General features: G+C 47.2%; 1 protein-coding gene across 1 annotated transcript in view; it reads left to right on the top strand.

Annotated features, from left to right (window-relative positions):
- The window catches only part of Sh3rf3 (SH3 domain containing ring finger 3), a 301,431-nt gene extending 285,741 nt beyond the window's left edge, over nt 1-15,690 (top strand). Inside the window, exons 9-10 of the mRNA XM_052744948.1 lie at nt 5,858-6,192; nt 12,696-15,690. Of these exons, the coding sequence (XP_052600908.1) occupies nt 5,858-6,192; nt 12,696-12,864 (504 nt within the window). The 3' untranslated portion in view covers nt 12,865-15,690. The remainder of the gene's footprint in view (nt 1-5,857; nt 6,193-12,695) is intronic.
- The last annotated feature ends 230 nt before the right edge of the window (nt 15,691-15,920 follow it).

Below are 15,920 nucleotides of genomic sequence, written 5' to 3'. Positions count from 1 at the left end.
ACACAGAGAAACCCTGTCTCGAAAAACCAAAAAAAAAAAAAAAAAAAAAAAAAAAAATTAAAGAAGCTAAATGAATGTATTTTGGTGAAATGCAGTGTCCCTGAAAAGTTAAATATTGATTTTTAGACACCAAATCTTATCCCATGTGACAATTTTCTGTCATTTGATTGGCCCTTCAGCAATCAGTCTTTAGTGTCTCTGTCCTCTAGCTGCATTTTTAGACAGGGGCACCACTAAACAAAGGCATTCAGAAGGCTTCAATCTTAATCGTAATCCAGAACAACAGTTGGCCATTTGTATGTCTTACAGTGCAGTACCAACAAACATCAAAAATCTTCTTCTGAAGTGCTTGAGATGGAATCTGGGGGCTTAGCCAAGTGCTCCCCGAACCCCCCAGACTACATCCCTAGCCCCCACCCCAGTCTCTTAATATTGGAGTTCCAGGTGGTGATTCTTCTATATTTTTAATGTTATTTTATATGTGTGGTGTTTTGTCTACATGTATGTGTGTACCAAGTGCATGCCCATGCCTGTAGAGGCCAGAAAAGGGTGTCAGCTCCCCTGGAACTAGAGTTACAGATAGTGATGAGTCGTCATGTAGATGCTGGGGATTGAACTCAGGCCTGCTGAGCCATCTCTCCAGCCCAGGTGCTAACTAGATTAGGAGGATATGTGTGTCCAGGTTTGAGTATGTGTACACTGTGTATATGTGCAAGTGTGAGCATGTGTGCACAATGTGTATGTGCAAGTGTGAGTGTGTATGCACAGTGTTTTCTCAGAAGTTCTCATGTATCTCTCTTCCAAGACTCTAGAGCAGTGGTCCTCAACCTCCCCAAATCTGTGACCCTTCAATACCATTCCTCATGTTGTGGTGACCCCCCCAAACCATAAAATTATTTTCATTGTTACTATTATTTTGCTACTGTTATGAATAGTGATGTAAATATCTGATATGCAGGATGGTCTTAGGCAACCCACAGGTTGAGAACCACTGCTCTAGAGGGAGAGATGTTTGCATATGCAAATCTTGACAGTGGGGGCTTCTGAACACACCTCCTGCTGAAGCCCCCAGCCTGGCCCAGTCCTTTATCCTCCAGCCCTTTGCCCTAGCCAGACCATTTGATTCCCTCTTGTAAGACAAATCTTAAATGGGCTTATTAAATAAAAAAAACCCGGAACCAGGTATTGGGGTGAATGCTGAAAGATCAGAGAAGCAGAACAAGCCACAGCCAACCTCACCTTGACAACTCCTCGGCCAATCCTGTTTCCACACATCCTCAGACTGAAATACTCTTGAGTCCTCACCCCTGAGGGTCTCAGTTGAACTGCTTAAAAGCCTCTAGTTCCTGGTCCTCACGCCTTATATACCTTTCTGCTTCCTGCCATCACTTCCTGGGATTAAAGGCATGTGTCCTTCCCAAGAAAAGACATGAGATGTCAAGTGCTGGAATTAAAGATGTGTGCCACCATGCCTAGCTCTGTTCCCAGTGTGGCTTTGAACTCAGAGATCTAGATGGAGACAGATCTCTGCCTCCTGAATGCTAGGATTAAAGGCATGTGCCACCACTGCCTAACCTCTATGTTTAATATAGTGGCTGTTCTGTTCTCTGACCCCCAGATAAGTTTATTGGGGTGTACAATATATCAACCACACCCTCTGATTGGCTCTTGGCCACACAGAGATGCTGCTGGGATATGTTATCTAATTCCAAAAGGGATCAGATGGACTCCAAGAATCAAGAATGACTGTGTTGGAGACATGGAATTCTCATCTTACCAGGCTCATTAATCTGTAATTTATTCACTGTTCAGAAACCCTACAGTCCATCCTTTTTTGAACATAAACCCTTAGTCCAGACTATTCCTGTGAAATCTGTTATCTCCCCTATAATACTCCCAAAACTGAGTCATGAATCTGTCCCCACCACGTATAGCAAAGTGCCTCTTGGTTAATCCTTTTCTGTGTCATATGTGATGATTCCCAAGGAGTGTTTAGAACATCTGCCACCATATTCCGTGAACTGCACAGGCGTGATGGCTGCTATTCTGAGGAGTCCCACAGCAAAGGGATTACTGGATACTGCAGGCACTGGCAGAATTCCACTCCGGAAGGCAAACATTTTGGAGAAATCTCTGCATTCAAGAAATCAGTGTTTGTCCAAGTTAAATTCAGAAAATCGTTGAGTCACATTTAATCCTGAAGAACTGAGGCAGGAAAATTACTCACACAGGTGGCCACCCTGCCCCTTTCCAATAGACACCATTAAGCTGGATGCAGTCACCAACAGTCTCAGGGGTGTGGGGTGAGGTAGCAGGGCTGTGCCTTCCTCCAGTTCACTGCACATGACGTCAAGGCTCTCGCAGCCTTGAGTGCCTTGTGAACGCCCCCCATGCGTGTTCTCTATTCAGGCATTCTAAGTCGTCTGATGTGGAGCTTAGTTCATTAAATGCACTGCACTGAATTAATAAGTACTGAGGGCCTGCTATGTTCCAGGCATTAGGTCCTGTGGTGCTGTGGTAAACACAATGAAATATCCCCTACCCTTCTCCAAAGCTTGTATTCCAGAGGGGAGCTGGAAAGGAGATGGATGAATGGTAATCCAGTGGGTGAAGGAACGTAGATGGTCGAGGGTGGGGGAGGACATACAGCAGGGTCTTTGCGGGCTGCTAGATTTCGCCTGCCTCACTAAGAGTAGAGGCGGGCCACACCATCAGAGTACGTGATAGACTTAGGCTAGACATCTGGATGGTCCCTGCTTCCTTCCTCACATCCTCAGCCTATTTCAGCTTTTGGAATGTTGGGGCTGTGTGCTGGAGGACAATTAGCAACACATCTGGACCACTCACACAGTCTCAGACTTTGACCCCTGTCCTCTCTGGGCATGATCACCCCACTGGGAAGCTTTGCTCTCCTTCTGGGGGAGCCTGCCCCCTCCTCAGACCCTGTAGTCCTTCCATCCTTGACCAGGGCTAGCCATCTGAATTGCTGCATCCCCTCTACCCTTTATCTTAATGCGGTTTCCAGTGACTGTTCCTGAGAACACTGCCCTCTCCGGCCATACCACCAGGATGGTCTGTGTAGACACCAACTTGGCAACACTACACCTTAAGCCCCCAGACAGCATGGTGAACGCTCCAACTAAGCATGCGTATAACCGATGACTAAGGTTTCATTCTCCATTTCCCATACAGCTCCCAGGGCCTGGATGAATGCACACCAACTTTAGGCAGAGTTCTTGGAGGAAGCTAGGCTATGTGGCTGCAGGAGAATCAGGCATTAAGTGCCCGAGGCCCCACTCTGGGACGGACACACACAGGAAGAAGAGAAGAAAACCCAGCTCAGGGAGTCCTGAGCAATGTAGGAATGTGTAACATAGAGAGAGCACTAGCTGACTGGAGGTTGCCTTTCTATGATGTTCTCTAAGTAGGGGGATCCTGAGCCCTCCATGACTGGATACTGTTGTTGCAAAACAAAGAAACAAACAAAAAACAGCTCTCAGCTCCAAGGGAATAAGTTTATTCTGGGACCATTTTGAGTGACCATGCCCAGGAACACCACAGATTTATTTAAGTTATTCTAAAGTCCATATTCCAATGTGGAAGCAGTTTGATAAGTTTTATAACCTTACCAAGCAAAGAAAGTCATAAATCAAGGTCAGTTTGTAATGCATTAGTGAGTATATGAGAGAGATGGTTATGGAATACGGGAGAAGGTCTTCTGTAGGCCTAAGATGCTGTCTGATGACATGCTTGGCCATGGGATGGTGGAAGCCCCTAGTCTGCTAAGTTAATAGATTCCAAAAGGTTTTCGTCTATTAGTCACAGGATGTTACTTCTGACACAGAGGTGGAGAATGAATGGCTGTTCTAGGGGATAATGCTAGCCCAAGAAAAGGGACCTGCAACACCCCAACCTCTCCACAGTCCTGCAGTTCCAGTGAGTGGGTCAGCAGCTTCTCATGATCACCTACCATGAGACTGTGCAGAGCTCAGAAGGATGCTCAAGGTCCCCAAGTGCGGGCTCATGGCCCTCTGGATAGTGAAGGGGGATCACTGTCCAGGTGACAACAGAGCACCCCAAACACTGCACATCAGCAGAGCCAGAAGCCTTCAGATAACCACGTTTCAGTTACTGGCCAGATAGACCTGTGATACTGCACAACGTGAGACTTAAAATCACACATTATACATACACACACACACACACACACACACACACACACACTATATATATATATATATATGCACATCATATACATACTATGTATACACTATATACACCTTATACATGCTATATATACACACACTGTACATATACATGCATTATACACACTATATACACATTCATACTATATACATAGATACACATTACATATATACATATTATAGACACAATATTGTAGCATGAATCTTTTTTTTTTTTTTTTTTTTTGGTTTTTCGAGACAGGGTTTCTCTGTGTAGCTTTGCGCCTTTCCTGGGACTCACTTGGTAGTTCAGGCTGGCCTCGAACTCACAGAGATCCGCCTGGCTCTGCCTCCTGAGTGCTGGGATTAAAGGCGTGCGCCACCACCGCCCGGCTTGTAGCATGAATCTTAAGTGGTCTTATTAATAAGAACAAACCTGGAGCAGGGTATTGGGGTGAATGCTGGAAGATCAGAGAAGCAGAACCAGCCATAGCCACCTCACCTCACCAGTTCCTCAGCTGATCTTGTTTCCTCAGACTGGAAGCCTCTGTATCCTCATCCGAATGGATCTCAGCTGAACTGCTGCTCAAAAGCCTAAAAGTTTAACCAGCTCTAGTTCCTGGTCCTCATGCCTTAAATACCTTTCTGCTTTCTGCCATCACTTCCTGGGATTAAAGGCGTGTGTCACCATGCCTAGCTGTCTCCAGTGTGGCTTTGAACTCACAGAGATCCAGATGGATTTCTGCCTCTGGAATTGTAGGATTAAAGGTGTGAGTGCCACCATTTTCTGGCCTCTATGTCTGTCTAGTGGCTGTTCTGTTCTCTGACCCCAGATAAGTTTATCAGGGTGCACAATATTTTGGGGAACACAATATCACCACACAATATATACACACATACATATACATTATGTACACACACTATACACATATATTATACGTTCATTATATTTACACATATACTATATACACAACACTATATATGCACACATTGTATACACTATGTGCATATATTATACACACGCTATATATATACACACAGTATATATATACACTATACATACTGTATGTATATGCACACGTGTATGCACACACACACTCACATCCATGCACACATATACATACTCCACCACTGTTTGTGTGGAGGAAAGTTTAACTACCCAAGGGTTCTAAACCAGTTGTCCCAAAGACACATGCTGTAGCTCACCCTTGGATGAGGGACTGTATGTCTGCATGCCCTGTGCAGAATAATTACCCTCCCAGCTGGGCTAAAAGTCCTGCAATTTTCTTTAACTTTTATAAAAGAGTAGTAGTATATGACATGAAGACTGTCCAGCCCTCCTCTCAGATTTATGAGCAGCCCCACTAGGAACATCTCCCCTGCAGAGCAAAGCAGTCACCCTGACTGGGTTCCTCAGACACAGCCCATGAAGTTGCCTATTGGGTCCTGTCATGGGGAGTCCTGTCTGTGGGTCCCTAGCCTGCAAACTTTCCATGGGAGCTGGCCTTGTGAGCCACTCCGTCCAGGTCTCAGGAAAGAAAACTAAGGTGTTCAGGCTTGTCTTGGTTGTCTTCCTCTGACTCGATTACAGGACTATCTTTATTTAAGGTCTCCACAGGACGGCCCTCCCAGAGATGCTAACATACCCTGTTTAACTGTGTGTGTTTCTGCAGAAGGAGAAGAAGAGCGGGCTATTGAAGCTGCTGGCTGGGGCATCTACCAAGAAGAAGTCCCGCTCCCCACCATCTGTATCTCCAACCCACGACCCCCAGGCAGCCATGGATACCTCACTGCAGGGTGCCATGGGCCCTGAAGTGTCCCCAGTGACCGTCCATGGCAGGGCAGGTTCCTGCCCCATAGAGAGTGAGATGCAGGGGGCCATTGGCTTGGAGCCACTGCACAGAAAAGCCGGCTCCTTGGATCTGAATTTCTCTTTGTCTCCTTCTCGGCAATCAGCTCTGTCCATGGCTTCCCTCCGCCCCGAACCTAAGCCACTGCCCCGAGAGAGGTAAGGAGCCGAAGGCTTTTATCTCCGTCCTCCCTTTAGGGCTAACACCTGAGTTCTGGAACCTTCTTGGGGACTGGGCAAAATGGAGTTTCCCAGAGGTTGAGCTTATCAGATATCCCTCTTTACCCAGGCCCTGGGGTATATTCCTTATTCCCAACCTGCCTTGTGTCTTAGTTAGGGCTTTTATTGCTGTAAAGAGACATCATGTCCATAGCAACTCTTAGAAGGAAAACATTTAACTGGGGTGGCTCAGAGGTTCAGTCTGTTATTATCATGGTGGGGAGCTTGGCAGCATGCAGGCAGACAGAGCCAAGAGTCTTGCAGGCAACAGGAAGTTGACTGAGACACTGAACAGTATCCTGAGCATAGGAAACCTCAAAGCCTGCCCCCACAGTGATACACTTCCTCCAACAAGGCCATACCCACTCCAGCAAAGCCACACCTCCTAATAGTGCCACTCCCTTGAGATTATGGGGGCCAATTACATTCAAACTACCACACTTTCCTTCCTGGATTTGGGCTTGTAAATGGGCATTTCCCTGAAGAAACGTCCAAACCGCTGTGGCCCAGAGCACTGGGTTCTTAACCTTTGAGACCCTCAAATGAACTCTTCCAGAGTCCCCTGTGGGCATGAGCCTCATTCATTCACTCAGAAAAGCAGTTCTTTAAACCTCAGAACACTGTGACATTTTAGTGTTATGAAGTGTTGTTCTATGTTATTCTATGTTATCTTCAAGGTCAAACCATTCAGAACTGCCAATACTCATCCTTTTTTATCCAAACTAGCAAGTTAATGTAATTCAACCTCAAGTTTTACAGATTTGGAAACTGAGCCACAGTGATATGGCCTGCTGAGGTCACAGGCTGAGGGGCAATAGATTGTACAAGTTTTCTAAGTAGTAGGATGTCTATCTTTGTGAAAGGATCTGTGTGTTTGAGCTTACAACTAACCAGGAAGGCCTTGTGGGGATATGATAGGTGCCACCCTGCCCAGTCTCTACTAGTTAGAGTACTGCTTAGATAACAAACACACAAAACCATATCCTGAGAGCAACAATGGCATTTCTGTTCGTCCCTCCACTGCTCAGTCACCTGTTACCTGAGCTGAGAACACAGCTGCTGTTCTACATGCTCACCTCAGACCATACCTCCATGAGCCAGGCAGTGGGTAGACAAGGGGTCATCCAGGCTTCCTGTCAAAGGCCAGAGAGTAAATACCACTGATGCTGTGGACTATACGATGTCCACGGCACTCTGCTGTGCAATAGGAAGGTTGCCACGAACTGGATGCACATGGCTTGGTGTTCCCAGCAGCCCCCTGCTATGACCAAAATTAGGATTTCTTGCAGCTTTCTAATGTTAAATCTCTGGAATCATTTTTAACCATATAGAAAACACAGTAACATCCATAGCTCTGCTGCCACACAGCCACAAACTACAGTTCTAGATGATTTTGAGCTACATCTACGGTGCTGTTAGATCCTGGGCCATGGGGAGAACAATCTCTTGAGGGCCCTGGAGGGACACCGTGAACCAGTCACTGACTTCTAATGACCAATTAAGATGTACATCTGTATTGACATTTGCAGTTATAGTGATTGTGGCGAACATCTGCTGAAGGTTCTGTGAAAGGCTGGTACTCAAAACATTCACAGTTGGCATGAGGTCCTGCCGTTGACACCAGGTTGGCCAGGCTCTGCATGTAGTTTATACACATCTGCATTTCCTGAGTACAATATGTGCATTATCCATTGAATCCCCTTATGAATCTTACTAATTCAGCATCCCCATTTCCTGATGAAGTAACTGATGTTCTGTAAAAGCCTAAGAAATTTGCTCATGGTTCCACAGCTGGCTAGCAGCTGGATGAGAGGTTTAACCGAGAGGGCTTTCTGACCACAGAGTCTAAGCTCATAGGGTAATTGTTTTCATCAGGGTTCTCTAGAGGAACAGAACAAGGGGATGAATGTATATATAATCACATATATATAAATATATGTGAATCAGAGTGTATTAAGTGAGCTGAGATATTAAGAGCCTAGTAATTAGCTGGTCTTTGAGGTTGGGTGCCTCAATGGTCAGAGCACTCAGTCCACAAAGCAGGTGCCTCACTAGTCCAGAAAGTTCCTGGAGAACCCCTGGTTCTTAGTCAGTGATATAAGTTTGGAAACACTGGTTCTGCAGTCAGCAAGGAAATCAGCAACAATGGCAGCAACAGGGCCGGTAACTCGGCAGAAAGGAGAAGGCCAAGCAAGCCAAGGGCGAGATGTTCTTCCTTCTTAAATACCCTTTCTATCTGGACTGCTGCCTCAAAGCACTGCCCACAGTGGGGGCGGGCCTGCCTACGTCAATCAAGATGATCAGGACAGTTCTTCAGGCGAGGCTCCCTACTCAGGTGATTCTAATTTGTAGCCGGTTGACACTGAAACCAACTATAAGAGTATTCAGAGTCCTCTAAAGGGCTCCATGGCTCCATCTGGACAGAAGTGAAGAGAGAATGGCCACAGGCTACCCTACGGTATCTGGGGAGCTTAAGTGGAGGAACTGAAGATGTATGATCCAGCTCCCACGGCTAGCACAACTCCAGCTCAGACAGGGATTCCGGGCCCGTAAGTCTATGCACGGTGCTCACTGTGCAGCTTCTGAGACCGGGCCAGCGCCTCCTGCATGTGCAGAGGCCCTCTGAGTCTTGGACTTAGAAAGATTAGGCTCCTCCCCAGCCTTCCTAGGCTTCCCCATGCAGGACTCTTTTGAAGGAAACCCTCTGAAGATGTAAAAACTTCTGACAGCCTGGACCTGTGCTGGGCCTCCTCAGAGTCTTCAAATCACATTCCCTGATCTTCTCGGCCTGGACAACCATAGTAATTACACAAAAGGCACTCTTACCTCTAAGGGAATGGTTTGTTATGGAGCCAAAGTTGAGTGACCATGGCCCGGGAAGACAGATTTAGGTCTCCCAAAATACCGTGTTCCAATGTGGAAACAGCTCCATGAAGTTTTTACAATAACAGAAAAGAGAAAGTCATAAGTCAAGGCATTTTTAAAAATACATTGGCGGAAACATCAGAGAGGCGGTTTGCAGTCAGGCAGAGAAATCTCAGCTGTAGGCCTCAGATGCTCCCTGATAGCATTTTTAGCCCTTTGGTTGATGAGGAATAGGGTTTTGTTAAGTCAATACATCCTAAAGATTTTTATCTGTTTATTGGAGCAGGTCTGACACAGAGATGGACAAGGGAAGGTGCTTTACTGGGGCTGAAGATAGCCCAAGAGGAACGAATTAGGCTCTGGGCCTACACCATTCCAAAGACACCATCACTGAAGTTTTAATCGGTCAGCCTTTGAGCACACAGCTCATGCTTCCCCAGGAATTCTTATTTATAATAGAATAGAGAGGTCAATACTGCTGCCCCCTCCTACTGTGGCCCCACTAGCTAGGTTGTGGGGGTGAGGGTACAATATTCTTTGAGCTGGCCCCAGCCTATCGCCCACAGCCACACAGACGGCTCCTGAAGGAGACCACCCTCCTCTTATCTGCTGGCTACAACTGTCACCTGGCCCAAGGCTTGGGGTACCGGGGTCAGACAGCTGCCATACAAAGCTACCCAGATACCAGAGGGGCCAGCAGCAGAAGGAAGAGGGCAGGGGCATCCTGTCAAGGACTGAGAGGTAGACAGCGGATAAGCATCAGTATCTGAGAAGGCAGCCGGTCGGTCCTCAGAGAACCGCTACTCCAGCCTCCTGCAGATCATAACCACCAACACACTACACTTCACGGCCGGGAAGTCTAGTGTGAATAGAACCCCAATTCACACCCAGGTGTCTAGGCATCTCCAAGGGAACAGGGAAGGGTGAGTGTGAGTTCAGGAGAGCCCGAAGTGTGAACATTCACAGAAAGCAGAAAGGGGTGTTAGCCCCTGAGAAGGCATCTAGGCTGGTGTCCGGATTGAACTGGGACCCGCCTCATTGGAAGGTCAGAAGGGCGCGATCCGGCTGCTGCTGGAGTATAGTTTGGGGAAGGCGTGTTAAGGGACGCTAGGGCCAGCTGGGGATTCAGCCCTGTGAGGCTAAAAATCTGTATAGCACAGTAGGGCTTAGGACGAGGATGGCTCAGAGAAGTTGGCTGGGGCTTTGTGGAGGAGGAGTGCTGTTAGGGCCACAGCCAAGTGTCGGTCAGGGCAAACGCCATGCTGACTGCAAGGCTCTGGGTTCTCAGAAAGGTGAGGGCCCAGGGGTCCAACTCTGCTCTCATATTTAGGGAAGCCTTTCACAGCCTAGAGCACCCTCAGCGCTTCACCCAGGTAGAGCTGTGGCCAGCAGCATGCTCTTGAGGCAGCTGGTCGGCAGAAGCATTGAAGGCACCTTCTCTGGTTTCATTTTGTCATGGTGATCGGAAAACAGGACCTTGAGACCTTGGGTGTTGCAGGTTGCCCAGGTCTTGTAGAAAAGAGGTGAGGAGAAACTGGGCCTTTCTATCACCAATCATGTGATTTCAGCCAGTTCAGCCTGAGGCTGTACACCTTACAATTTAAAAACGATGACCACTCACTCCAAAGCAAACTTCAAGGCACCCTCCAGACCAAATGGGGCCCCAGCTACCTCCACCTGAGAGGTAGTAGTCCAGGAGAGGAGCCGTGAGCTTTAGATGGAGAACCTGGCACATGGACAGGTTATGACACGAAGGTCCCAAAGCCAAGTGCCCAGCCTATGTCCCGGGCCTGGAGCAGTCCCTGTTCCCTAGAGGCCATGGCTGTCCCGGGCCTGGAGCAGTCCCTGCTCCCTAGAGGCCATGGCTGTCCAGGTACAGCCTTGAGTTCACTAGGGGAGACCTCCAGATAGGAGACCAGCACAGGTAGGAGGGATGATAAGAAATGGAGGGGCTATCTAGAGGTCTGCTAACTAAACAATAAGACAGCTGTGCCTTAGATCTGTGTCTAAAAGGACACCAAGGGAACTTCCTTTTTTAAAAAGGAAGCCTCTTACATGGAATTAATGTAGGCCATTTATCACTTTGTATACATATGACACATTTTGATACTTACCCCCTTTGAACTGTTGTGTCCCCTGTCATTCTCTAGCTGACCCCCTTTCTCATCCCAGCCAGCTCCTCCTCTCTCATAGTCTTTGTGTCTTTGTGGTTATCCCATCAGTTTTATTAGGGTTGCTTGTTGAGAGGTTATCTGAAGGATCACTGGCACATTACTGGAGACTACACCATTAAGACGACATCTCTCCATCTCCCAGCAACCATTAACTGCCTATAAATCGTTAGCAATAGATGGGTCCTTGTGAGTGCCCCCTGCATCACAGGATGTTGATGGACCCAATCTTATAGGTTTTAGGCAGGTGTCTTAGCTGTTGCAAGCTCCAGAGGGCCACAGTTCCATTCTGTTGATTCCCAGTCGGTCACACACACAAAAGACATGAAGGGGACTTGGGAAGGGGAAGAATATCAGTGGGAGAAAGCGGGGACAAAGCGGGTTATAGGAAGAGGACAACAATTCATGTGTGTGGGGGAAGGTGTCAAAGGACAGACACAGTACTTTTAAAGAGTGTGCAGAAGACAGCATTCCACAGCGCTCTGACCACCCTCCAGCTCTTATCTGCCTCTTTTCACTTCTGTGATGTTTCCTGAGCTTTGGAGGAGGAGATAGACGGATCTCACTTATGGCTAAGCATTCAACAATTACGTTTTCTGAGCATTGTGACCAAGTACAAGTCTCTGCAATTACCACTGCCCACTGGGGGAAACGTCTCTTTGACCAAAGCTGACAACAGCATTACTCTTTGGGGATAAGCATAATGCTGTAATTGTTTAGAAGGCAATTTGATGAATATGTCCTGTCAGTTTTACAAAGCGGTAACTGTGGCGTCCTCACTCGGGCCCGTGACTTCTCCAGCCGATGGCTGTTGACCAGGCTTACAGTACAAGCTGTCAATTCCTTCCTGTGAAGCAGGCCTCAACTCCAAGCAGGAAGTGCCCCATTGTTGACTTGTCCCTACTGAGCCAGCTGGCACATTGTGCTCGGCCAGGTGGTAGTGAGGCATGCCAGGTCCATAACCGAGTAAGACTGTTGACCACAGTTCTCCTTGTGGTACCCTGCCTAGTACAGTGCCTCGCAATACTGTGAGTGCTAGCCAATAGGGAAGAAGCTTCCACATCAGTTTCAGCTTGGGCTTTCTATGTCGCACAGGTAGAGCATGGGAGTATCTTTTCTGGTGGCAGCCAACTGCAATGGCAATTGCCTGTGTTGTTTTAGATGCCCGGATGGCTCCCTGACCAACAGCTCTGAGGGAGATTAGATAACAAATTCAAGAGCTTTGGGGAAACTTAAAAAAGATAATAATTTTACAAAAAGTGAAAGGTAACCCCACACTGTAAGAACTTAGAAGAGGGAACAGAGAGCTCCAAGTGGGCAGGTAGATTCTAGGCCACAAGAGGGACAGCTCCCCCCACCCTCCACCCCTCACCCCCCAGTTCACATGCTGTTCCTCTGTCCTCCCAGGTACCGTGTGGTGGTCTCCTACCCACCCCAGAGTGAAGCAGAGATTGAACTAAAGGAAGGCGATATTGTCTTCGTGCACAAGAAGCATGAGGATGGCTGGTTCAAGGGGACTCTGCAGCGGAATGGCCGCACGGGCCTCTTCCCAGGCAGCTTTGTGGAGAGCTTCTGAAAGCCGTCGCTCATGTCCAGCCCTGCCATCCAGGAGAGGGACCCAAGAAAACACTATGTGAGCAGAGGAAGCCTCATCACCTAGGTCCCTGGGCCTTTCTAAAACACCTGCCAGGAACAACTGGACTGGGGTGATGACTCGGTTGTGAAGGCCATGCTCTCGCGTGAGGTCCTAACTGAAAGCACACAGGGATGTCGTCTTGGTTGTGAAGGCCATACCCTCATATGAAGTCCTTATTGAAAGCACACATGCGTGTCCTTCAAGACCATGCCTGAATTTCAGTGAGCAGTACAATGGAAAACGTTGCCCATGTGGACCAATGCACTCTATGCCAGCCAGCGGCTAACGCAGTAATCGCTGTCTGTGCAAGGCTGGGAGCGTGGGAGGGTCCAAGGTGGGGCCATGTGCGAGGGCTGACAGCAATGGCGAGTAACTTCCCTGGCTCCCCTGGGTATCATTCCTCTATATACCTCTGTCACCTGCCATCAAGCCTCACATCCAGGGCATTCATGGTTCAGGAGCCTCATGTAAGGGCTCCGAGTCTCCCAAGGTGCCCAGTGGGGTCCTGTCGGGCACCGCAGAGTTCTTACAGCTTTGTCTCCTACCGGGATAAGAAGGAACACCTTTTGGTTTCACTACCACTGTCTGCATTACCCCTTCTTATGGCACCTTTTTAATGTACAACTCCTAGACTTTCTATATTTCTAATAGGTCAGACGCTGCGTATTTTTCATACATCTGGTGCTGATTTTTTGTAAAACTAGAAATCCCTTGGGTAAGCTTCAAGGAAAAGCATGAGTAACATCAAAGGAAAGTTTTATATATTTCCCATCTGAAGTTTGGAGCACATTGAGGAATTCCTCTCTGTAATATCAAAACATTGGCTGGTGCTCAGTGAGGTGACAGAGTCTGCCGAGATGGTCATGTGGAGTTGGAGAGTGTCTTTCCCGGCTGTTGGAACTAGCCTAAACCACATGCTCCATCTAGATAGGAGTGATTTTTTTTAAAATTGGAAACATTTTTGAGGAATTTATACTGCCTTTTTGTGTGGCAAGAAAACACACACACACACACACACACACACACACACACACACACACACACGCACACGCACACGCACACACTGACCCCTAAAACTTCCTTTGACTGCTTTAGAGAGAATGACTAAAAATAGCATTCTTAAAGCATGTCTTGCTGCCAAAATGCAGCTTTTACAACAGCTCAGATCGCTACCTTGCAAAGGTTTTTTTTTTCTCCATTTCAAAAACAAGTCACTTCCCCTATCAGGCCAGGCAAAATTCCATCTGCTAGAGACCAAAGGTACAGTGCTAAGAGGAATCTGATGCATGACTACAGGCTTACAGGGCCGGGAGCCACTGGAAAAAGCAGCAGGATGGTTCCTTTGGCCCTCAGGCCTTCCTGTAAAGTTCACTGAAGCAACAGCTTGCTTCCCAAGAGGTTGGCTATCAAGAGGAGTGAGTGTCACACTTTAGAAACATATTTTTTTTTCATCTCAAAATAGCAATTTGTGAGCCTCTGTACATTTTTACAAAATCACCCAGACCTGTGTCAAGCCTTTGGTAGCAGAGGCTATCACTAGTTTTCGTAAGAAAATAAGGACCACTTCTCAATGTTCCTATTTGAGGATATGACTTAACTAGTTGTGGCTGCCAGGTGACTGCCATGTGGAAGCAGTGATGCCTAGGGAAAGTCTCTTCCTCCATGATAATAGACTAACTAAACAGAAGAAAACTGTTCTGAGCCAAAGAGAAACTCTAGCTTAGGCACAGAGATCCCTGTATGCAGGGTGAGTGACATCCACAAGCAATCTAGTCACTGTCACTGCTGAATTACTTGCCCATCCATGCACAAAAGATCTGTGTATGGTTAAATCCATGATATCACCAAGGAGGTACACAAATCTACATCCTGGGGGAGATGTATTTTCAGTGGAACCAGAACTCACTCCAGTTTCCAGACAATAAAAGTCCCTTTTTCTCTCCTCAACAAGATTGACTTGAAGTCAACAGAATAAGACAACTTTGACCTGTCCTCTTTTCTCCTGAGGGCTGCTTCATGAGGTCAGGTGGTAGCAGCTTGATAGAGAGCTAAGGAAAGTATCAAGTTGTCTTTGGAAAACATCAGTTGGACCCTCTCCTAACCACCAAGTCATGGGTTTATGCAGGACCTACCTTGGGGAGCGAAACAGGGCCCTAGGGCTCATTCCCAGATGGGGCTTTTTAAAATACACAATGAGCCCCATGGTCTGAGTATTTTGAATACTCTCGAGCCCTTTAACTTTCAAAATCATGTGTTCCACAGTCAAGAACAGAAAAGAGGTACCTTTCCTAAGGTCATCTTCCCTTGAGGACACATGTCTTGGCTACCAAAATGAAGCCAGCGCCTCATCTAGAATCTTCACATTCCATCCTGGCCAGCAGCATGTACTTCTTACTCACACAGTAAGTAGTATTTGGTGGCCAGGTGATTTTCCTTGAATAGTTCCCAGCCCTTCAGATTGAGGGTCACCAAGGAGACAGGACAGTCTAGCCCCAAGAGGACTGACGGAAGGAACAAGAGAGATGGACAAGATGGTCTGTAGTGGGGTGTGAATACAAGGCTGGGCACTGTAAAACCATTCCAGTAGACTCAGAAGCCCTTGTACTTTGTACAAAGCACACACAAACACACACGTGCAAGCACGTGTCCCCAACCCCACATGTTTCTATTATACACCAATGTCAGTATGTAATTTTGGATGAATTGACAGTAGTGGCAAACTATGATGCCTGTGTTTCTGAGTCTTTCAATAAAAATGACCATGGAGAGGCTGTGTGTCTCAATAGCGGGAACAATGCGGTTGAGGCAGAAGATGTGAGTCTGAGAGGGGGGCAGAATTGAGAGAGCGGTGGAGAGACAATAACTGAGGCAGCTTATAAAAGAAAGCGTTTAACTGGGGCCTTGCTTACAGTTTCAGAGGATTCATCTATGATCATCATAGTGGGAAGCATGGCAACAGGCAGGCACGAATGCATGGTAATGGAGCAGAAGCTGAG

The sequence above is a fragment of the Peromyscus californicus genome, unplaced genomic scaffold (genome assembly GCF_007827085.1).
Source record: "Peromyscus californicus insignis strain IS unplaced genomic scaffold, ASM782708v3 Scaffold_19__1_contigs__length_69161282, whole genome shotgun sequence".
In the NCBI taxonomy this organism is placed as follows: domain Eukaryota; kingdom Metazoa; phylum Chordata; class Mammalia; order Rodentia; family Cricetidae; genus Peromyscus; species Peromyscus californicus.
Note: the sequence above shows the minus strand (reverse complement) of the source record. Positions and strands in the feature narration are given on the sequence as shown.